Source organism: Capronia coronata (assembly GCF_000585585.1).
Source record: "Capronia coronata CBS 617.96 chromosome Unknown acBCG-supercont1.1, whole genome shotgun sequence".
Taxonomy (NCBI): Eukaryota; Fungi; Ascomycota; class Eurotiomycetes; order Chaetothyriales; family Herpotrichiellaceae; genus Capronia; species Capronia coronata.
The window spans coordinates 627,488-648,943 of NW_006912893.1; the positions used below are offsets into that span (position 1 = coordinate 627,488).

Genomic DNA, 21,456 nt, shown 5'->3' on the forward strand with positions numbered 1-21,456 from the left:
TTCAAGTTTGGGCAGTGATCCAAGGCTGCCAGGCTTGCTAAATCTCATCCATGGTTGGTTGACATGGTTGCAGTTCGATGGAGCACCTTGAACTCGGATGCACGGTGGCTGCATCTCACAGAATTTTCGGCGGGCCTCGTACTGGAGTCGATCTGGACCCTGCTAGCTTTGTTCCCCGTTATCTTTGCCAGCTATGGGACTGGTACTTCATATGGCGCTCGCTAATGGAGAAGGAAGTCAGACATCCGGCTTCGGAGCGCTTCCCATGTTACTCTGTCGGCGTCTGAAATTGCTGGCTGCACACTGGGTTGAGTTGACAGAAGAGAATGCTTGAGCCATTCATGTCGTTGAAGAATGGGCATCCTGGCTGTTTACCTCGATTCATGGTAAGGATGCAGTGCAAGTTGCGGTCAGGATTCGACTCAGCTTCTTCGTTTTCACCCGCCAACCTGGAAAAGCACAGGATGCAAGTCTCTAACGGCTGCTGGCAGCTTGGTAATGTTCATAGCGTCAGTTTTCAATTTATGGTGCCTTCCAATCTCTTGTGGAGGGATTCAAACACGGAGTGATTCAATTCCTGGTGAGCATTGTCCTCTTTCATGTTTGATCACCAATTGTGGCATCCCTGCGGCCTCCGTATGTCCTGCATAACGATCAAGGGGATACGTCGGGTCGCCAGTCAGGTGGATTATGGCTCTGAAGAAGCCGAAAGCGGGCACTCCGGTCCTGTGATTGTTAGCATTCGATGCGTGCAAGTAAAGACACAGTGGTCGGTCGTACCCTGCCAAAGGCATGAGGAATAAGGTGTCAGTTTTTGACTTCGATGAATAGGGGAACTCACAACCCTCATCGGAGAGGAACACTGCCCGGAGAGCCATTCGACTTGCAATCTGCTCGTAGCCTCCGAGCTTCATGGTTATCAATGTGCGGATACTAAGAACAAGAATGGAAGAATAACCACACCAGAGATATTGATTGCTCGCAGAAGCGCACGGTGAAGCTGAGACTTAGTGGCAAATCGGGAAGTCACAGGAATGCAAAACTGCAATGGCACGAAGCGATAAGAGCTGCTTCCACCACCTGGAACCAGTCATCATAGAGAGTGGCGTTCGCGTCGCTGGCAAGAAGATGGATACCACAACTGGATCTGAAGTCGCACTGTAGTATGTGTTGGTCTTCACTTCGAATCAGAATACATCAACAAAGAAATCCAGGCTTGAGATGCGACTCAGTATCGTTCATGGCCATAAACCCAATGGACGAAGCCCTGTGCAAGGTGGATTGATCGCGGATGGGACTATACCCATCTTTTCACTCTGAATAGAGCCCTAGCAGTCAATTTCAAGATTCAAATTGAATTGTGCACCAGGATTGTTTGTCAAGTCGTTCTCAAAGCTGATTGCAATCTGACAACAAAGTCGATGTCTCTGGGGCGACATCGGAACAAGAGAAGGAATCTGGTCAATCTGAAGTTATGTATTGCGCTCTCTTTTCCGTGCAGTAAGCTCCTAAGATTACAAGTTGAACCATCTCCAAGAATGTTTCTTGGCTATGCTTTCTTGCCTTCAGCCTGTCTAATGGTCACCGTGAGGTTCACCGCGGTATCCCACAATCTTCATCCTTCCGATCATTTCTCCAACGGTAAAGAAACCGAGAACCTGAGCAAAGATGATACCAGCGTTGGTCAATTGTCTGGAGTTGACGTTGCGAATGGTACTGAGGGCCGATTCCGGGCTGACGGAGCTGGTTAAGGAGCTGGCAACCGACGAGATCGATCGAGGGTTTCGGAAAACGTTGATGAGGGGCTGAAGATAGGATTCGAATTGCGCAAGAGTGCTGTGCGACTGATTAGAATAACATGGTCCTGACATGAAGGTATCTGACACTTACGGTGGTGTCATGTGTTGATTCTTAAAGACAATTCTGGTGAGCTCCAAACCCACCCGGGAGTAGTAGATCGTAGGAGGTATTAATGCTAGAAATCTGTCAGCATCACCGCAATGTCTCTCCACTCATCGCTCGTAGTCGCATACATTCAACAAACCGAATCAGTCTTCCAGTCCTGCCACCGACTCTTCCCAATGCCTTGTATGCGGAGGAGCCAACTTTTGAGATGGCGGCACCGGCAGAGCTCTGAACGCGTGTAAGACCCTCTGAAGCCTTAGAGACAACTTGTTTGCCGGATTCTTGTGCTTTCGAAGCGGCCTCTGAGGTAGTGGAAGCTTGTCTAAAATTGTTCCGGCGCAGGAGCAATCTTGACTGCCGCAGGATGGCACGGGAGGCAGGTGTGGCAGACATGGCTGCTGAAGCTCCTGTAAGAGCGCGGGAGGTCAGCAGGGAGAGTGACGGGTAGTGTGAGGCTGCTGGACCAACGAATATGGTCGTGTGAGGGCGTTGCTTTGCTGAGAACTGACGACCGAAGTGAAAAGCTCCAAAGATCGGAATGAATTGGGACCAAGCCCGCCGAAAGATAGGAGCTCATGATTCGCTAATGCAAGAGGCTGTCCCTGGAAGAGACGCTGCTTTAACTGCAGCATTGATGCACCATCCTCTCGCTGTCATCTACTATCAAACTCACTGCTTCCTACAATGGTACACTACCGTCCATATGCCTAGGTAGTACCTTACTATCCTCATCGGCTGCTCAATGATGAAGCACATTGTCCTCATGACTCGGTGATTGCCGCACTGCTGCTCGACAAATATTGGTGCTGGCTATTGGAGTTTTGCAGGGTATATTCAAGCCTGCTATCACCTTGCAAAAGCCTCAGGGGGTTGATGCCATAAGCAATCCCAGCCACAGACTTTATGGCGCACATTGTGAACGAACAGAACACAGAATTGCAAGCTAAACAACATGTCATTCCATTGCTAGGTATACAGTATATCCCCTCTGTGGCCATCCATGGTGTGGGCAATCCCCCTTGTTCAGATTCGACTGATGTCTTTTCCTGCGGCCTTCCAGCCTGAAACCATCGTTCGAGCCCTATTGACCGGACCCAGTTCAAAAACCGTCTTCCCGGCGCTCCATACTGAACCCCTGCATCCGATCATTTGAACGCATCTATCCTATCTTCTTTTGTCTTCACTGTTGCATGGTGTAATCACTTTGGCGAACCGCCTCTGTAAATATCACTCTTTCGTCTCTACTGCCATCATGTAGAGCGTGGCACCTCGTGCGCGCAGACAGGTTTGTGGGTGTCTGGAGGCGGTATTCTTTGTCTTCTGCGTCTTGAGCCAGGTCATCTTGCACGGTTGCTTGCTTTTGTGTTAGCCGTGTCATCCAGTGCCTCCCGTCTTTGACTTTGTATACTACCTTTGTTGCACTCACCTCATTTCAATCTCAAAAATCTCATCGGCGACGGCAAAGAGCAAAAAGGCATCAATCACCACAGCAAAGCCACTGCCAGCAGCTTTGATCCTCCTGATATGGCTGCCAAGCCTGACCGACCTCAAAACTCGCCTCGAAAGTCGTTGAAACAGAGTCTCAAGGACATCTTCCTGCGCAAACTGCGAAAACCCCCCAGTCCGTGTGTCCGGACCGTAGGATCTGGAATCCTGCGCAGAGGAGGTCCTTCGGACAGTTTCATCTCCTCCGTTTACACCTTCTCTCCTCTCGAATCGGCCGGAAACCTCTGGAGCCCCGATCATCATACTATCTCCCGTGGCATCCCCAATCGATTCCAAACACCAACAAATAGATCTACGAGCCGATTTGAAGCCAGACAATCTCTTCTGCCTGCTACAAGCCTCAGTCATTTCAACCTCCACCATGATTATCTTCAACAACTGGCAGTACCACAAGGAACGGTGCACCAAGCCATATCGCCCACCTTTACCTCTCTCGTAAGCCAGCAAGCGAGCATAGCCCCCTTTTCTCCCAGTCCAAGTACTTCGTCCCTCAAACTACGAGACTCCAGTGTCAATCTTGTGCACCGAGACTCTTTCAAGCACCTTCCATCGCCGTCTTCTGCTCGCCAACTCCAGCAAGGCCGGGGTCAAAACAAGCAGGTCTCGTGGAATCAGTCTGCAACGACCAGCTCCGTGTCTGTGCCCGATCACGACTCAGATGAAGAACATGCGTTTAACTCTGAGGACCATGCTGGTATTCGGCAAGTCGAGCACTTCAAGTCCATCTGTGTACTAGACACTGCACTGCCTGGCTGTCCGGTAGTAGCAACATCCGAGGAGCTGAGATACATCTTCGAACTCGGCGAACACTTTTTTCTCAATAGCTTTGAATGTGAGGGAACCTCCATCGATATTATCACAGGTCAAGATGCTGCTGGCGAACCTATCACTCACCTCGTCCTTTTCACACCTCTCGTCATCCCGAGCAGCGGTCGAAGTCGTTTTATGCTTGCCAGCCTTGTCGACGTGACTCGGTTTATTCATGATGCGGCCTCGCTGCCAGAACCCGACAAGGGCTCCAACCGCTCAACAATCGTGGCCGATTGCGAAACGCCGTTTTACACTCAAGACATAAGATGGAGCTTCACCGCATGCAAATTGTCGGCCGAAGATCTTCTGGGAGGCTGTGTTTTGCCACAAGATCGAGACACTCCTACCAACCCAATCAGGGATCCGACCGATGATATCTGGGTGGACTTGGCCAATGAAGAAAGGAGCCGAACGTCGACGGCAAGAAACACTCCAAGATCGACACCCGGATTCATGGGCACCCCTAGATCTTCAGACGCCTCAACTGCATCGAAAACTAGCATTACCGTGGACGACGTATTGGATGATTTCATGTCTAGCTTGCAAGAACTGTATTCGAACTTCTTCCTTTTAGGCAAATCCCCGCTGGACGACACTTACTTCGAGATCTGCAATGTCTCACCCATGTTGTACGAGGCCGAGGACTATATTCACGGACATCTCTCCCGTACAGGAGAACGGGGACTTGCCGATTTAAGTACACGGCTGGCCTACGGATCGCCGTTCCACGCTCGGGTCAAATGGGGCATGGAGGGCCAGGACAAACGTCTTTATTGTAGTCCGCTATACGGACACAATTCCACCACATGGATTTGTTTCCTCCTGGAACCCAACACGCCGGACCTGTGGTAGAAGAGTGTCAAGTCATTATAGCAACAACCTCCAGGGCCAAATCCAGGTGTACAACGCACACATACAAAGGACTTGACCGTCATTCCTCGGATAGTGGCGAACTTTTGAGTAGGGTTGCTTCGAGATAACGCCACCAATTACCTCAGCACGGAGCTTTCTTTCTTGGGGCCATCGAGATCGACAATGTCGGGGTTGTACCAAGCAGGCATCGTGCGGGATGTTCAACGATCACCTTGGAAGGGCCGAGAACTTTAATGCAGCATCACAACGTCGCATTGCCAGGGTGGATATCTTTGACAGGGGAAACCGCACGTAATCGCAGCAGGCCCAAGGGCGACAGATCACCTACCAGCAATGCCTGTCGCTCGCTGATGGCAATGTATCGCGGCATATCGGCGGCATATCGGCGGCAAACCGAGCGGCGCGAAATGCGACGTACCCTCTTGTATCAACAGTATGTTGTCAAGACGCGCAGCAACTGGCCATTTTATTCCCGCTCAGCTTGGGACTCGAATCTTTCGACAGCGGACCACGGTCACGCCAGCGTGCAATACTTGCCATTTTGAGAAAGGCTCACCCGGCATGACCCCTTGGGTTATCCACACCCATGCAGCGTCTCCTCTGACATCGAATCCTCGCTCATTCTTTCGCTCGTCTATTTTGCATTGGCGATGCCACGATGACACGACGGAGTTTAGCGAACAAACCATCGGCCATGCTTCTTCATCCCTTTCGCAACTTCGCTCCACTTCTAGATGTCCATAGCAGTGCCGGAGGCCTGCTGTCTCATGCTGTCGTTACGCCTCCTCGCGGAGGCATCTGAGACTCCAGTCCTTAACTCGGGCCACAGCAAGAGTTAAAAAGAAAGCCAAAAGTAAAAACGCTTCCCCACAACTCACACTTCCGTGTCTACTACTAGTCCCGTCTCCTACCAGCTGCTTGGGTCCATTGGAACCCTTTGTTCTGTTACTACGTACTAGCCGAACAGGAATGAGGCATTGACAGATATCCTCCTCAGGGCCAACTCGTCGCACACCTGCCTATCTAGACCACCTGACCTTCCTTCCACCGACTGTCCCACCACCACGAATACTAATACACCTATCCTCCCGCAACCTCGCTTATACGCTCGCTCATATCGATCACAGTCAACATGTTCAACGAGAACTTCTCTTTCGGCTCGTCCCCGCCTTCACCCTCTCTCAGCGTCAGCGCCAGTGTCGAGGAATGTACTTCAGCAGATATCTCCCCCTTCACATCCCGATGCTCTTCGCCAAACTCTCGAACACCTGCGCCCTTTCGCGATACTCGATTCGACACCTATAGATACGCTGGCAATCCACGCAACCCATCAGTCACGGCTTTGACAGCACGATTGCAATCTCAAGCCCTCAACGATACCGAAATGCCCTCCCCCTCACTACCTCCCAGCGAAACCGGATCACCCGCAGTCTCGACACCAGAGACACCAGATACGGATGCTGACGAGGGCTTTTATGAAGGACCCGGTACACCTGCAACTGCATATTCTGACTGTTACGAGCCAACCGAGATAGATCCTGCTTTGTGGGACCTTAGCATGTCAGACTCTGTGGTGGCCACTTCGTCGCCCCGACCTTCATTGTCGCTCGAAGCGCAAGCCCTGTCGTCATATACCATGCGTCGGAGGCAACGGCAAGCATTGATTAGACTCCAATGTATGGTCTCCAGGGCTCCCGATCTTGCCATGCTCATCGAAGAGTGCCACCCGAGTTCGTTGCCGCTGGGGCCAGACATGGTTCGACAATACAATGCAAAAGGGGGAAGTGACTCGACTTGCAGTATTTCGGGGTTTGGGTCTACACACGGGACGAGCGAGGGGCGGATCGAGAAGAATCGAAGACCTTCGACTGCAGCCGTTCGAAGAGCGCCTAGAATGAGGAAGAGGACATGATGAACAAGAATAATTGGACAGCAGAGGCAGGAATGTCTGCACGATACTGAGCCACGAGTGGCCATGTGGGCCAGGTACCGATGCCTTGAAAGTTGGGCCGGCATTGTTTCGAATCAAATCGATACGACGAGAGATGTACATTTTGCATCCAGCATCCACAAGAGGAGGCTTTCTCCTTGCACAGTGCAAAAGACCAGTGGCAACTAGCCAGCGCCTTGGAGGCCCTCGCGTTTGAGGAGCCGCTCGATTATCCCAAGGAATTGTATACTGTCTGTGGGTCAAAGCAGACTTCATCGAAGCAACTCAAGTTTAGTGGGTGTGAAACTGCCTTGCGAAAGAGGCCGCCGCCGGTCACCCGACTGAACTTGCCGCAGAATCTTTTGGGGATTCATAGCTGCAGGCCACCAGTGCCCTGAAACAGAGGGCAACAGAACGTCGGCGATACGGATCTCCGTTCTCTGTTTTCGATCAGCGCACACCGAAGTCTCGGGACGGCGAGGCGCACGGGAACCATCACACGAACTCGCACTTACGATCACGCTTTGACGTTCTGTGAATGCAGCGGTGGGACTCGAGCTGAACATGCTTATCACCAGAAGCGGCACGATGACCTCGGAGTTGGACGGCAGTACGGGAGTCTAGACCTGGCGGTTCTCTTTGCTCTAGCAGCCATGATGCATCCGACGCAAAATGGTTCCGCTGACCAGATTCCTGGGATGACATGTCAATGACCACACTTCCAAGATGTACTATGGGTTGATCCCACCGAGGAGGCCATCCTTGTCCCATCCTGGTCGGCAGTATCACGTCCCGAACAGAAACGAATTACTCATGTCAGCGGTCTCGATAAGCCAGTCCATACTTTCTTCAAACCCCTATACCGTCACAGTTTGCACGAGCTTTTCTAGCCAATGCAGTATTATCTCATGATACAGCGGAACAATATGAAGACTACATGCTATGCCACGGCACAATCAAGATCACTCCTTCTTTCATTCCCTAGCGGCTTGTTCCATACCTTCTTTCTCTTCCCTGCTGTTCCCGACCCTAACCCAATGCTCAGCTGCGTCCCCTGAACGCCATCGAACTGGTAGAAAAGTATATCTCAGCCCTAGTCGAAGCTACTCCGATTATCAAACTAGTTTATATTGAACTCTATAGCCTTAATGTCGCTTTGAGCACACGGACTCAACTCACAACACAAACAGCCCTGATCCACCCTGCCAGAACACAACTCCATGAGCACAGAAGGTCCAACGGCACCAGATTGGCTGTTTCCTTCTCCTATTCTCGTTGGGCATTTTTTCGGTTATTTTTACTTTTTTGTTGCTTTTGACTTTATGTACTTGGTGTGACGCATGCAAATTGCCTTTTGTTGGGTGAACACTTTGACACTTCTCCCGCTGTTCTGGAACACGGATCTGGCCGTACTAGATCTGAAGGAAGAAGGAAAATGGACCCCTGAAGTGCATAGGGATCCGTCTGTCTGGAGGAAGTAAATGCGCGGTTGGTCCAACTGTATGGGTTCTCGGGTGATGGGTGGCTCGAGCGTGGGAGACTAGTTAATTGAAGGTTGGAAGTTCAGCCCGAGTTCTGTGCCGGCCGGAAAAGCAACAGCCTGCAAATGAGCGAGGGGAATCATATGGGGAATCTTCAATAAAGCTTACTACTGTCGGAAAAGCAATCGAGGAGGTAAAGCTGGTGGCTCTCTAGTGGGCGAGGAGAGAAGAATAAAGGCAGTATGGTAAGATCTCGGACAGATCTCTGACGGTCCAGAACACACATAGACTTTGGAGTCAAGCCACAAGTGTCAGCCACGGTCTCCGTTCCTTCGCTGTGTCTGCTATGGTTCGGGCGATGACGGGCCTCGATCTCTCCTGGGCGAAAGCTGTGTCATACACAACTGAAGGCATGGTCCTGACTACTGGATCGCAACTTGGTAATGATATTTGTGGTCTGTAGACCAGGTATTTTCCGACCTCGGCATTGTTGCGCTCAAGTCGAGGTCAATCAAATCCTCCCCATTCTGCTCCCGTGTCTCTCTCCTGGGGAGCGGTTCTTCTTGAGAGACTGGCTTGGACGGCGGCACGCTTCCTATTGACTTCCCGTTTCTCGTACCCGCTTTGCGTTCCGATTCGAGCCTTTCGCTTCATTCGTCGGGTTTTCTCGTCGTCGTCCGCATGGATGGCTCGTCGAGATTGCACGCCATGGAGTTTCAGGTCCTTTTTGGCGGTCTTGGACACGTCCGGGAGTGCATGTAACAGCCAAGGTTGAATACCTCCTGCGGGTAAGGATGCTGCAGCACTGTCGCCATTTTCATGGCGATTTGCGGAGCTGGCCTGCGCCTTTTCGCTGGCTGCAATGACATTGGCAATCCCTTTGACGTACTGAATATCCTCCTTGGTGTAGAAGCTGACACAGACACCTCCTCGTCTTCCAGCTCTGCCAGTTCTTCCAGCACGATGGACATAACCGGCCACTGTGGTGGGAATGTCGTAGTTTACAACCACGTTCACCCCTCGGAAATCCACCCCTCGAGAGAGCAAGTCAGTAGTAATCAATACCCATATTTTACCTTCCCGAAACTTCTGCATGATAGAGGACCGGACGTGGTCGGGTAAGGATGAATGGAGGACGGCTATGCGCGAAGAACCACCCGCAGGGGCCGGTATGTCGTATTGAAGTTCATCGTACAGTGACTGTGCTCGAGCTATCGTCTGGGTAAAGACGAGGAAGGGGGTCCGAGGAGGGGGTGCTGCGTCTGCATCGCCTTTGGATGAGGATGTCGCCCGTGTCGGGTGCAGCAATTGTCTCATACCCAGTAACTTGCCAGACTCGGTGGCAGTGTATGTCAAGCGATGAGAGATCGATGGCAAGCTCGTATCTTTCAGGCCGATGATGGTCCGCAGCAGCTGTGGACGCTGACTGCGGGGGATTTTGAGCCGTTTCTGCCGCTGGTATATGGTTGAGATTGCAAGCTCTTCGATGCTCGATCCGATGGTTGCGGACCACAAACTGATCTGTAATGAGGGAGATGTGCATGCTGCCCAGACAGCCAGGGTCTGAGCGCGGAAGAGGGGATCAAGAAGAACATCGGCTTCGTCCAAAATAAGGGTTTCAATGTGCGGTAAAGGATTCGGCGGCTTGGTTTGGTCTTCTTCCCATGCTGGACATAGGGCATGGACCAAGCTCAGAGGGGTAGAGACGAGAATATCGGCTTTGACTAGACGGCTGGGATTGTGGTCCTTCTCGAGGTCGCTGTTATGCTCGACATCTTCATCAACATCAGATTGACTCTCGGCTTCCACAGCGTGTCCTTCCCACAGCTCCATCCCCTTGCGCATGGCCGTGATACTCACTCCAGTCTTGGAACATAGCTTCCGGCCCTCATTGACTATTTGCGAAACCAGTTCCTTTGTAGGCGCGAGAATGATCGAGCTGACATGTTTCTCTGCTTGGTCCCGTCGTTGCCGATGGGCTCGGGAGGTTTTCTCGATCAAAGGAATCAGAAATGCAAGTGTTTTTCCACTGCCTGTCGGTGCAATGGTCAACAGATCCGGTTCCTGTTGGCCTTCCTCGAGCAAAGGCTTCAGCAGTAACGGCAATGTGGCAGCCTGGACCTCGGTAGGCTCAAAATATGCCTGCTGTGCAATGTTGCCTGCCAGAGCTGAATTGATGTTGTACTGCTGGCCAAGTTGGCCAAAGGAAGTAAGTGGTTGTGGGAAAATGCGCGACTGTTCCTTCTGAGATTTTCGGGAATCTGTAGACTTGCTCGCTGCCCGGAAAAGCTTCAAGTCGACGATCTTGATTTTGTGCTTCTTCTGGAACTGTCGTACCTCTTCTTCCGTGAGCAGATGCGACAAGGTCACGGAAGAGTCGCCGTCGTCTGAGTCTTTGCTGTCTCGCTTGCGCTTGCGGCCCACTGTAGAGTCTGATCCATTCTCGCTGGGTATATGTCCTGAAGCGGACGGGACATTTTGGGGCGATGGTTTTGAAATCTTTGTTTTCAGGCCTGTAGACCGGGATAACAGTTTCAAGGCATCCATATCGGCACAGCGTGTTATGAGCCGCTCACGAAAACATACCCTCTGTTTGGTCGCTTCTCTGTTCCAAGACTGGAATCACAACATCTGAGGATCTTTGATCTGAACTCGAACTTGGACTTAAAGGGCGAATTTGATGCCAAGAAGCGGCCGAGAAATCAAGTTAACTCCCGCTTACTAAGCTACATCGAAATCCTAACATTGCGAGTGCCTTTCGATTTCGGGCGTATATGGCATGTAGGAGATGATTTTAACATACTCGTAGATTTCATCAACTGTCTACAGAGAAAATTACATCTTACAGGCTCAAGAATCGGGAATACTGTACTACTACTAGTATGGGTAACGATTCAAGACGGGAAATCGGAAAATTGATACAGCGTGTTCCGTCTTGGCTGGTTTGATCGGTTTGACATGCTGCGGGGTGCCAACTTCCAACTTCCAACTTCCAACTTCCAAGGCCTGCGATCCTTCTCTTCATCTGGTCTAATATGGCGCTCATCGTTATGGGTATGTAACAGTATCTTTGCCTGTAGATGATGAGAGGTTATCTCTCTGGCGGCTGAACCCAGAAAACCAGCTGCCAGCTGCCAGCGCGAAAATGGTCATTGGCCTTCTCATCCTCACCTCGATTCCGACGGTGACCGGTGTCGCCCAAGCGATTTCGGGCCAGAAGACACAGAAAGAGCGGGAGAAAGATGCAAAGCGCATGAAGAAGTTCCACATTGACATCTCCTGTGAAGTGCAAAGCACTCGCATTGGAGAAATTCACGGCAAGAGGCTGGTCTTACGCGACGATCGCGTCTGGCTAGGTCCGCACGAGGCCCTAAATCCATGCTCGGAAGGTTATGTTGCCGAATCATTCTATATCGAATACCCGGACAACGAAGTAAGCGATCCGAGGCATGAGCTGTAATCGCGCGAGTCCGAGAGTTGAGCACTAATATGCACGCGCTTGTAGAGAGTGCCGGTGGAGATAGGTCTGGTCACTCAAGTTCGGGATGATCCTCCGTTATTGAACTGGATTTATGTGGATAAAGACACGATGGAGTTGAAATATGGGAACAAAAGTGTTAGTATAGCACATCATGTTGGGCCTTGGGATTGGACAGAGGATGAAAAAGGTATCACTTTCGATGGCAAAGAACGCTTCACGGCTGTTGAAGACCCTAAGACACACAGGTGGCAGATATATTACGATATGGACAGTGATGGACTGAGCAGATATGTACCAAATAGTAGGCGTAAGATGTCCGTAAGACTTGAGAGAACATTGATACCGGGCGTTTAGATAAATGATACTGTTCATCTTGTATTGTGCTCAATAAATATGTTCTGGTGGACGAGGATATCGAATCTAACAATAATAATAATCATTCAACCCCATCCAATTCACGTTCCACCTCATCTTGAAACCACTCACCCAAACAATCGTACATTGGTCACGACGCGCTCTCAACTTCTCTGATCGGGTCCTTCATCGCACCAAAGAGAGATTGACTGCCGGTACAACCTTAGGCCAGCCTAGACATGACGCCGTCGTCAAAGGTAGCCCCGAGCGATCGCGACGAACTGACGCGACCAACCAAAATATCTCTCACATTGCTCCGGTGGGAGGGCCGGCCAGCAAACTCACGTATCGACCTCACTCGAACATCGCCTCACTTGTCTATGCCTGATCACAATGGCACAGAGAGGTGGAGGTGCGTCGCAGTGGAAAGTCATCGGCAAAAGTGGACAAGTATGGCAAGTCCGGCACATCAACCCCTACAGTGACGGGAGTCCGCGCCACTGGCCAGGAAAGCCTTATCAACCAAGTTCCGAAGAGAAGTATTTGATTCAACTGGCAAAAGCATGGGTCAAGCAAGATGGGCTCGAACAACCCGGTAAGTCCTGCGATACTGGCTGTGAGATGGTTGTCGACCTCTCTCTACGAGTCGGCACAGCTCGTTCACCAGACGCAATTAACTGACTCACAACAGGCGTCGAATACTACCTTGACAAGCTGCCTGCTGGTTATGCTGTGTTCGAAGTACACCAGCCAGGTGGATCTCAAGTCTACAAGAGACTCTTTGGCCATCCATCAGGCAAATACTACGACTCTATTGTGCGGTTCGGGGTGCACTTCTTATGGCTAATGTCTGGCATGCATGGCATCTGCGAATGCGTGCATTGTGGTCACCATAGACCAAAGCCTATTATTCCCCGAACTCGCTTTACCTTTGACAGGGTCGTACTGCCTAAAGAGCAGAACAGAGTACTCTATGAGTATGACAGTGTTGGCTCGACGAGGTCCAACTCAGCAGATGCCCGCCATCCCGGCGGTACTTCGACCAGGCCGCAACGACAAATCAAAGCGGTCGGGGCGCCGTACGCTTATGACGAGGAGGGAGTAGAAGATGTCTACAAGGAATTGCTCAAAAGACTTGAAGCTGCACAAGGAAGCAGGAGAGGCATCGAAGACGATATCAGAGAAGTCAATTCTATGGATTGGAGAGCAGAACACTTTTGGGACGGTATGGGCTCCGATTTGATCCAACGCACATTGACCACAATCGAACATCAGCATTCTTTCGTCCCACGGGTAGGCGAACTTGTCTTGTGGACCCCAAATTTCTTGGACGATCACTATCTGATGCTGGACGAAGAAAGCGGCGAATATAAGTTCTACTCGCCTGACCAGAACTGCTTTCACGGATTCCCCACCTGGAGAGGTGGAGTGGTAGCAGCCGCTCCATCAACTACCGGTAGCGACGGCCCTGTCGACTTTCCTGATATCCAGACTCTCCCCGATAAAAGTAACGCTCTGAATAGGGCTGGCTTCCGGGTCGAGACTTTCCCGGACCCCAACAATGAGGTCGACAAGAAAGCGTCCAAGCAGTACAGATATGTGCCTCTACGCAACATCCGGCCGCTCTCACAGTGGCAAATGCTACTTCGTGGAATCCCGCAGGAGAAGTGGCATCCAACTATCCGTCATGCCTTGACATGTATGACCAGCCTATCTCTGCTTGAAAAGTGGTGGTTTAACGGAGATTGGCCCAACGCTAGCATCCAATGTAAAGGCATCTACATTGGGGCCGAGTTGATCACCGTTGGAGATACCGTTCGTATTATGCCCGATGCCAGCACCAAAGCGAGAAAGTGTACGGATGTCCTCGTCGTCGATTCGATCCGACTGAATCTTCACGATATCACACCTGCACAAACCTCACCAGACTCGCCACTTTTATCATCAGCGTCTTCTATCACACTTGTAGGAAGGGCCTACACACTTGATATCCGCCGTCACTACCAGATGCAAGGAAAAGCCAATGTGATGCAGTCTAAGCTTCCTTCTCCCGTGCCCAAGCAGGAGGTGAAGACTGTCTTCCCACCAGTGGGCTCTGGCGACTATGGCTCGTGGTACCACCTCCATGACCCAAACAACCGCTTCGAGATTTCCCACGACGAAGTTCTGGGCAGGATGTATGAAGCCGCTGCTGTCCAGCTTTGGATGGGCCTGCTGCAACGCAAACCCTCGAAAGGACAGCCCGCCATCAGACCGAAATTGGACTACGATATAAGAGCAATCCAAGAAGGTCGGAGATACGCCACCCAGGTTGACCTGAGATTGGAAGAAGCCCATCAGGCCCAAGTGTTGTGGTTTTGGGCGGACACCAGAGCGGAAGCACTTGATATCGAAACGATCAATGGTGTTGAGGTCAGCAAATATGATGACATACGAGACAAGAAGACTCTGGAGTCATGGAGAACGCAATTAAGGATACTCAACGGCCATCCTGTCCCCACCGACCTGTTCAAGTTCACCTCAGCCTTCCCAGAACTGCCGGGGGCGACCAGAGGAAGAAAGCCAGGCTCAAAGGTTGTGAACGGGAAAGTCATCCTACCTGGAGCTCCAGGATACGATGAAGCTATATCAGACCATATCGCCGATCGTGACGAAGTTCAGCCGACACCGAAACACAAAACCAGTCAACTTGCTGGAGCCGCCTTGGTTTCTACGGACGATGAAGAGGAGGCCTTTGAGGACGCAGAGGAGATTCTGTCAACAGTCGAAGATAACGACGATAAGTATATTGGAAAGCGTATCAAAGAGCATAAGGACCCGGGCGAAGAGCATAGCTTAGATGATGATAATACCGAGCTCCGGACATACCAGCAGCGATGGGGCGCAGCGTTTAGTTTGTTGGAGTCGGATGAAAGCAACCCAGAACATGTGACGAGACAGGACCAGAGTCCCGTGCCGCAACCAAAGCAGGAACGGACGAAGCAGCAAATCATGTCAAATGCCAACGCTTACGTCTCAGACGAAGACGATTGGTACGGCGACCCCATTCCAATCAGAGGAGGCACAGAGGAGTCCGAAGGCGGAGATTATGACCCTCGCATGGAATCCGACTGAAGAGAGCGAACGCCATACTCGAGTTGGAAGTCAGCATAGCTGAAGCAGAACGATTATCCTGCAAGCTGGGATACCTGACTCGTCGAGAACAACAGCGATGAGTGATCTGTTGCTCGGGTAGGAGACAAGGTTCTCTGACCATGCTGGAGGGCACAGATATTGAGCATGACAAAGACCATGGATCGGTCTGAGGAAGACAAGCACTTCAATGGCTTGACGATGGCTTGAACTAGGCGTATGTAGACTAAATGAGATGTCCTATGGATTACAGCCCCCTGTAACGAAGACCTAATTCATGTCGACCGGAAGTGCCTTACTAAGCGGGAGATCATGCCAAGACATGAGTCACCTGACCTGGGGAATTATTCAAGTTACCGTGTTCGGCTGACCTGCTTCTTCCGACCCTCTGCGATTCTTGGCTTGGCACACAACCCAAATTTGATGCAAAGTTGCGACCTCTGAAAGTTGGATTCGACAACGCCGACAACGACCATCTCCTCGCCCAAACGACATTCAAGATGGTACGAAAGATTTCTCGCCCCCGAGAGGCTATCTGAAGAGATGTAATCAAGGACATTCGATCACTAACTCTTCAAACAGGTCCGTTACGCCCCCGCCGATCGAATTCCTTCCGCCAAATCGGCTCGAAGCCGTGGCAGTTACCTGCGTGTCAGCTTCAAGAACACCCGCGAGACTGCCCAAGCCATCAACGGCTGGAAACTCCAGCGCGCCGTCAAGTACCTCGAGAATGTTCAAGAGTTGAAGGAGGCTGTGCCCATGCGAAGATATGCTGGAAGCACTGGTCGAAGCGCACAAGGTATGAACGATCTGAACGTGTGGACGGGAGAATTGTGATTGGAGACCTCTTGTGAAAGATTGCTTTCAGGAATTGTGGTGATGAGCATCATTACAATTTTTGAGTAGCCTGGTCAAGACCAAGAGCCGAACCCGCAATTTATCCTGGTCTGCTCCCGTGTTTTACAATGGCTAATACCTTTCTACAGGAAAGGCATTCGGAGTCTCCAAGGCCCGTCACCCTGTCAAGTCGGCCGAATTCCTTCTCGGTCTGCTCAAGAACGCCGAAGCCAATGCCGACACCAAGGGTCTCGACACCTCCAACCTGATTGTCAAGCACATCCAAGTCAACCAAGCCCCGAAGCAGCGTCGCCGAACATACCGTGCCCACGGTCGTATCAACCCATACATGTCCAACCCTTGCCACATCGAATTGATCCTGACGGAAGCCGAGGAGGCGGTCACCAAGGCTGAGGAATTGGATGTCAAGGGAGCCAAACTCAACTCCAGACAGCGAGGCGCTCAGCGACGGAGAGCCATTGCTTCTTCGTAAGAAGTTTCGCATGCGTTTTTCGTACATGGAGATAATGGCCAAAAGTCGATGGAGGCGCGGGTGGATGGTGGATTCCCCAAACGGCATGTGACGAGGTCGACGAAGTGGCGCCAATGCTAAGAAAAGCCTTGAGCTTGACTGTCACCGCTGACTGCCTAAAATCTCCGGCAGTTCGGACCATCGTCAATGATGTCTCTTGATTTGTAGCAGACATTACCGGCGAGACGAAAAAGACTTGAAATTCCCGAATTCTCAGCGCTTCATTCTTTGTTATGATCCCTCTCTCTTTGCGATTTCCTATCGGAATTGGCTCGTGAATGCGTTGCCTGTGGTTTACTTGGGGAGCTGACCCTCCTTGCTAGGCTACGGTTGATTCGACTTATCCACTGTTCCTGATTGATACAGCCGTTGGCTACCTTGCGCATTTCGTTGATCAAACTAATTCCGAGCCAGGCCAGTCCATCAGAACCTCACCGAGATTGCGAAATGCGAGTCTCTTCGCCCAGCCCGTCCAGCTCAACCACCCCATGTTCATCCGGGCCAGAAGCATGCCCTAGATTGTGCTCAGGCAACTTCCACTGTTGACACCAGCATCCCGTACTCAACGCGTCTGTTCACCCTTCGAACGAGGTTCATTTCAGGACGCACTGCTTGCTGCTCTCTTCTTGCCGCGCGTATTTTCCCCCTCCTCACAGCTTGATCTCAACACCCTCCGAGCACTTCGAGCTTCCACTTGTTCTGTGACATTGTCAAACGCTCCTGCCCTCATCTTATCAATCATCCTCGACCTCATTGCACTCCTCCACTGCATTTGCGGCGCCCTTTCACCGTGACTGTCCTTCCGTCGCTTTGCCGTCCGCGTCCCCCCTTGGTGTCTTTCCGGTGCCGCGTTCAGGCGCAGTGGCTGCCGCGCTGCCGAATTGGGTCTGGTTGAACCGGCCGCCGCCTTCGCGTCGAACTGAAGTCTGACATTGGTGTGAACAGCGTGCCGTCCGGTGCCATGTGGGCTTCGATATGTTCGATATGACGCTGCCAGTGGGAGGGCTTGATACGGCGCAATTTGTCCAAAAGCTCGTATCGGGCAGCCACCAGGTATCCTCCATCTTGGACTTCATGTTGAGCCGGGCGGGATCGTGCCGTTGATATCCTGGATGATGAGGACTGAGCCAGTTGCTCAGCGCCGGGAACCGCAGCCTTGTGCCGAAGTCGACGAGGCATTGTGGTACTGGCCCTAGCAGGGCAGGCGGCGGCAGCGAAAAGGCAAAGGTCCTGGATCTCAGGTCGACAGTGTCGGAGAGGCAGAGAAGTGCCTTGGCGTCAGCAGAAGACGAGCGTACGTTCTGTCCGGAATTTTCTGGCGATGTTGTATGTGTTGAGAGGAGCGCGACAAGGGTTACCAGGCCGATATAAGGACACCAAGCGCAGAAGAAGAGCCAGATTAAGTCGATCATGTTCACTCTCGGTTATGCGCGCAGCAGATTTGCCCAGTGCCTTTTATGGTCCTCTGTCTTGCGTGCCAAGTTGTTGTATCTTCTGATCAGTGAAGAAGTAGCAAGTGAACGAACGACTGACCACAGAAGAGTTCTTTATCATCTTGGCTTCACTGAAAGACAACAAAAGCGCATCCTTTCCCTCACTGCTTTGTTCTGGCAATACGGTCTGGTTCGCAGCAACTCAACACAACAAACCAGTCTACTGAGACCCAGGTGACTTGGAACTGAGACTCATCACAGCTGGCACAATGCAAGGTCCACAACCTCCACAACCAGACACCAGCAACCGAGACAACGACCACGACAAGAACCAGCAACCCGAATACACGAAATACGCTACAGTAGAGCACTTCTTCAATGAAAAGCGACGGGCTCTCTTCGAGTCGATATCGGCGTCGAGGCGGTACGCCTTCAACTTCCGCAAACGCGCCATCTCCACCTCGACAGGCGAACTCCTCTGTCCTCCTCCCCCTTCCGTCCCGCAACGCAAATTATCCCGGCCAAGACTCGCCCGAATCAGGAAGAAATGGCGCAGAAAGAGGAGCAGAGGAAGCGACACCGATCCCCTGTACTGCTTGAGAAGACATCAGCTGCTGGCGATGTGGAATACCCAGCCCACGACAGTGGCACAGTGGGATGAATGTGACCAGGCTCTACCAAAGATAAGGCCCCGGTTGAGCAAGTTTCGGCTGCGCGAAGAGAAGATCGACGAGCCCGAGGATGTTTATGATGATGACCATGGCATGCTGAGAAGCCCACATACTTCGAAGAAGAGGAAACATAGCAGGGTTGACGATGATGGTGTTGCTGCAGAACCACGGGCAAAGAAACTGTCAGGCTGAGGGATTAGGGAGGACTCCGTGGCTATCGAGGTGGTCACGTGATTAGATAATACCATTATCACGTGATAGGTCCTTGTATACAGGGCGTGCCCCTTTTTCGCAAGGCTGAGAATATTGTATGTTGGGGCAAGGGTGCTCCACCATTTGAACCTGGATAAAACAGACCTATACAACACAAGTGCCTGTTATTGCCAAACACTAAGATACTAATTTATACTAGTAGGGAGGACGCCAGGGAAAAAACACAAAATAGTAGATAGTGATGCTAGAGTATATCAGGATGTTAAACAGTATAATAATATATAATATATGCCGGGCAGACACTATTACTATGTTGGAAAAGTTACAAAAATGATTATGGTGAGATCCCTATGATATTATGATTTTGCAAAGTGTATTTTTAGCAAAGGGTATTTTTGTATGCTATTTTCTATAGCACCTTGTCCACCATGTCCACCATGTCCAGCACCATTATCCAGCATTTGTTTACTAGTAATTGCCCATACAATTGTATGTTTCCCTGTGTTTTTTCCATTACCCCCCATAATCCGTTTCCAGCTAGTTGCCTACTTTCAGCAGCACGTATGCTCGTAGCAACGTCCTTGATGTCACATGTCCATTCGGTAGACTGGTTCGCAGTATAACGTGCGGCGTGAATGCCAGTCTGACCGTCGCACCCATCTCCTCCAGCTTCTCTGGTCCCTGCACATTTGGGTGCGTATCCTTTGGTTCCATGGCCTCTTTGCTGAATGGTTGCCCGTACTGTGGCATCTCATACCGGTACTCATTTGGTCCGGAGTACATGAGGGCAGCCAATCTGTGTGCTTCGATCATCAAGCTTAGCAAGTCATCCCAGTCTCGTGATGTCTTCTGATGCATCATCGTTTGCAGATCGGCCCACAGTTCGTTGCCACGGGTTCGAGCCAGGTGCTGCAGATAGGCTTCGAAGTTGGGATTTTGCTTGAGCACTGCCATCTGTTGAACCACCGTGGTGAGCAGCTGGAACTTGACTTGGGCAGGTGTGGCTGGAGGGAATTGTTAGTCCATGTCGCTGTCATACAAGAAGTCCTTGTACTCACATTGGTAGATTTGACTGCGGCACGACGCAATCACCCGGTCGACGTTGTCGTCGAGTCCAGCGAAGCTATCCACCTTCAGAATGGTCTTCAACAGCCACTGCACAATCATCTTTGTCACCAGGAAGTATCGGAACACTGGTGTAGACATGAACTGGAAAGCTGTTGTCCTTGTTGCAGCATTGAGAAGTATGTCTTTGACCCGTTGAGGCATCGCATTGTCCCTTGATGTGCTTGGCAGGTTGACGTGTGAGCGAGCAAACGCCTCTGCCATACTCCAAACTTTTGCAAACTGCACTTTGACCGGATTATCCTCCTGCATCGCAGGGGCCGGGACGACTGCCATGGTGTTTGGATTTGGATTGGATGGCTGTTGTGCCCGTGGCTGGCTACCGAACATGCCTTGGTCGCTCCCAGGTGCTTGATACGGTGTGGCGTGACTGCCATAGCTTGGACCCGTAGGAGTCGTGTGATATCCCATCGGGAATTGGGGCGTCTGTGGACCCTGCCCTTGATATGCCAACTGCTGGTTCCATGGTTGACTGTGGGTTGGACCGGATGGGGACTGCATATTTGCGGGCTGATGTTGCGGACCATGTGCAGAGGCCATGTACGGCTGTTGCTGCGTCGGATTGCCGGGCGTGTTTGTGCTCGTATTGAATGCTGGGAGAGATGGAGGCGGCATATGTTGGCCAGAGCCTTGGCCGAGCATCCTGCCATGCGGTGTATTGTCCCCAAAGCGCACTGGCGTAACATAGTGCCTCTTTGGGTTGGCGATGGCATCGCTCTGTGTCTTGATCGTGGCCTCTTGCCGAGCGATCGTGGCCTTCAGCCCTGTGATCTCCGCCCCCATCTCTAGCAGCAGCTGCTGCATGCGGGCAATTTCTGACCCGGCTCTGCCGGTGTCTACTGCTGACATCGGTGTTGTGGCCCTTGTTTGGACCAAGTTCTGCAGATCCTGCTGCATTCTGGCGTAGGACTGCTCCGTGTGGAGCAGTCTCTCCTGTGCCGCACTGGACACAGGTGTGGTGGCAGGGGCCCAACTGGGCTTGCCACCACCAACGCCGCTGCCGTAAGGATACGACATTTTGATCTGTAAATCTGAGGTGTGAGCAGGAGGACTTGTGGAGCTGTTGAGAGCAAGTAGCAGAGGTCAGACGAGCCGAAAGATATGTGCGATGTCCTCGAAGGTCAGAGTTTTGTGCGCTGATGGCGATCTGATTGTGGTTGTGGGCGAGGTGAG

The 21,456-nt window shown here is 51.5% G+C and overlaps 10 protein-coding genes across 10 annotated transcripts; 6 read left to right on the forward strand and 4 right to left on the reverse strand.

Moving 5' to 3' along the window:
• Positions 1-1,574: 1,574 nt before the first annotated feature.
• A1O1_00234 (F-type H+-transporting ATPase subunit G) lies at positions 1,575-2,298 on the reverse strand (the record flags this gene model as incomplete). The annotated part of the gene is made up of 3 exons (XM_007721154.1): positions 1,575-1,836; positions 1,891-1,975; positions 2,034-2,298. The coding sequence occupies 3 exons, from the start codon at positions 2,296-2,298 to the stop codon at positions 1,575-1,577; spliced, it is 612 nt and encodes a 203-aa protein (XP_007719344.1).
• Positions 2,299-3,429: 1,131 nt separating this feature from the next.
• On the forward strand, positions 3,430-5,073 carry A1O1_00235 (uncharacterized protein; the record flags this gene model as incomplete). Its single annotated transcript, XM_007721155.1, has 1 exon — positions 3,430-5,073. One exon carries the CDS (start codon positions 3,430-3,432, stop codon positions 5,071-5,073), a length of 1,644 nt encoding a protein of 547 aa, XP_007719345.1.
• A 1,153-nt stretch (positions 5,074-6,226) lies between these two features.
• A1O1_00236 (uncharacterized protein) lies at positions 6,227-6,847 on the forward strand (the record flags this gene model as incomplete). The annotated part of the gene is made up of 1 exon (XM_007721156.1): positions 6,227-6,847. A coding segment is annotated over one exon (621 nt), but the record flags the coding sequence as incomplete, so codon positions are not given.
• A 2,165-nt stretch (positions 6,848-9,012) lies between these two features.
• A1O1_00237 (uncharacterized protein) lies at positions 9,013-11,052 on the reverse strand (the record flags this gene model as incomplete). The annotated part of the gene is made up of 1 exon (XM_007721157.1): positions 9,013-11,052. The coding sequence occupies one exon, from the start codon at positions 11,050-11,052 to the stop codon at positions 9,013-9,015; it is 2,040 nt and encodes a 679-aa protein (XP_007719347.1).
• Positions 11,053-11,650: 598 nt separating this feature from the next.
• On the forward strand, positions 11,651-12,340 carry A1O1_00238 (uncharacterized protein; the record flags this gene model as incomplete). Its single annotated transcript, XM_007721158.1, has 2 exons — positions 11,651-11,938; positions 12,011-12,340. 2 exons carry the CDS (start codon positions 11,651-11,653, stop codon positions 12,338-12,340), a joined length of 618 nt encoding a protein of 205 aa, XP_007719348.1.
• A 393-nt stretch (positions 12,341-12,733) lies between these two features.
• Positions 12,734-15,454, forward strand: A1O1_00239 (uncharacterized protein; the record flags this gene model as incomplete). The annotated part of the gene is made up of 2 exons (XM_007721159.1): positions 12,734-12,935; positions 13,032-15,454. 2 exons carry the CDS (start codon positions 12,734-12,736, stop codon positions 15,452-15,454), a joined length of 2,625 nt encoding a protein of 874 aa, XP_007719349.1.
• Positions 15,455-15,972: 518 nt separating this feature from the next.
• On the forward strand, positions 15,973-16,802 carry A1O1_00240 (60S ribosomal protein L17; the record flags this gene model as incomplete). Its single annotated transcript, XM_007721160.1, has 3 exons — positions 15,973-15,975; positions 16,055-16,271; positions 16,459-16,802. 3 exons carry the CDS (start codon positions 15,973-15,975, stop codon positions 16,800-16,802), a joined length of 564 nt encoding a protein of 187 aa, XP_007719350.1.
• Positions 16,803-17,693: 891 nt separating this feature from the next.
• On the reverse strand, positions 17,694-18,020 carry A1O1_00241 (uncharacterized protein; the record flags this gene model as incomplete). The annotated part of the gene is made up of 1 exon (XM_007721161.1): positions 17,694-18,020. The coding sequence occupies one exon, from the start codon at positions 18,018-18,020 to the stop codon at positions 17,694-17,696; it is 327 nt and encodes a 108-aa protein (XP_007719351.1).
• A 523-nt stretch (positions 18,021-18,543) lies between these two features.
• A1O1_00242 (uncharacterized protein) lies at positions 18,544-19,137 on the forward strand (the record flags this gene model as incomplete). The annotated part of the gene is made up of 1 exon (XM_007721162.1): positions 18,544-19,137. The coding sequence occupies one exon, from the start codon at positions 18,544-18,546 to the stop codon at positions 19,135-19,137; it is 594 nt and encodes a 197-aa protein (XP_007719352.1).
• Positions 19,138-19,695: 558 nt separating this feature from the next.
• A1O1_00243 (uncharacterized protein) lies at positions 19,696-21,300 on the reverse strand (the record flags this gene model as incomplete). The annotated part of the gene is made up of 2 exons (XM_007721163.1): positions 19,696-20,162; positions 20,217-21,300. The coding sequence occupies 2 exons, from the start codon at positions 21,298-21,300 to the stop codon at positions 19,696-19,698; spliced, it is 1,551 nt and encodes a 516-aa protein (XP_007719353.1).
• Positions 21,301-21,456: the final 156 nt, after the last annotated feature.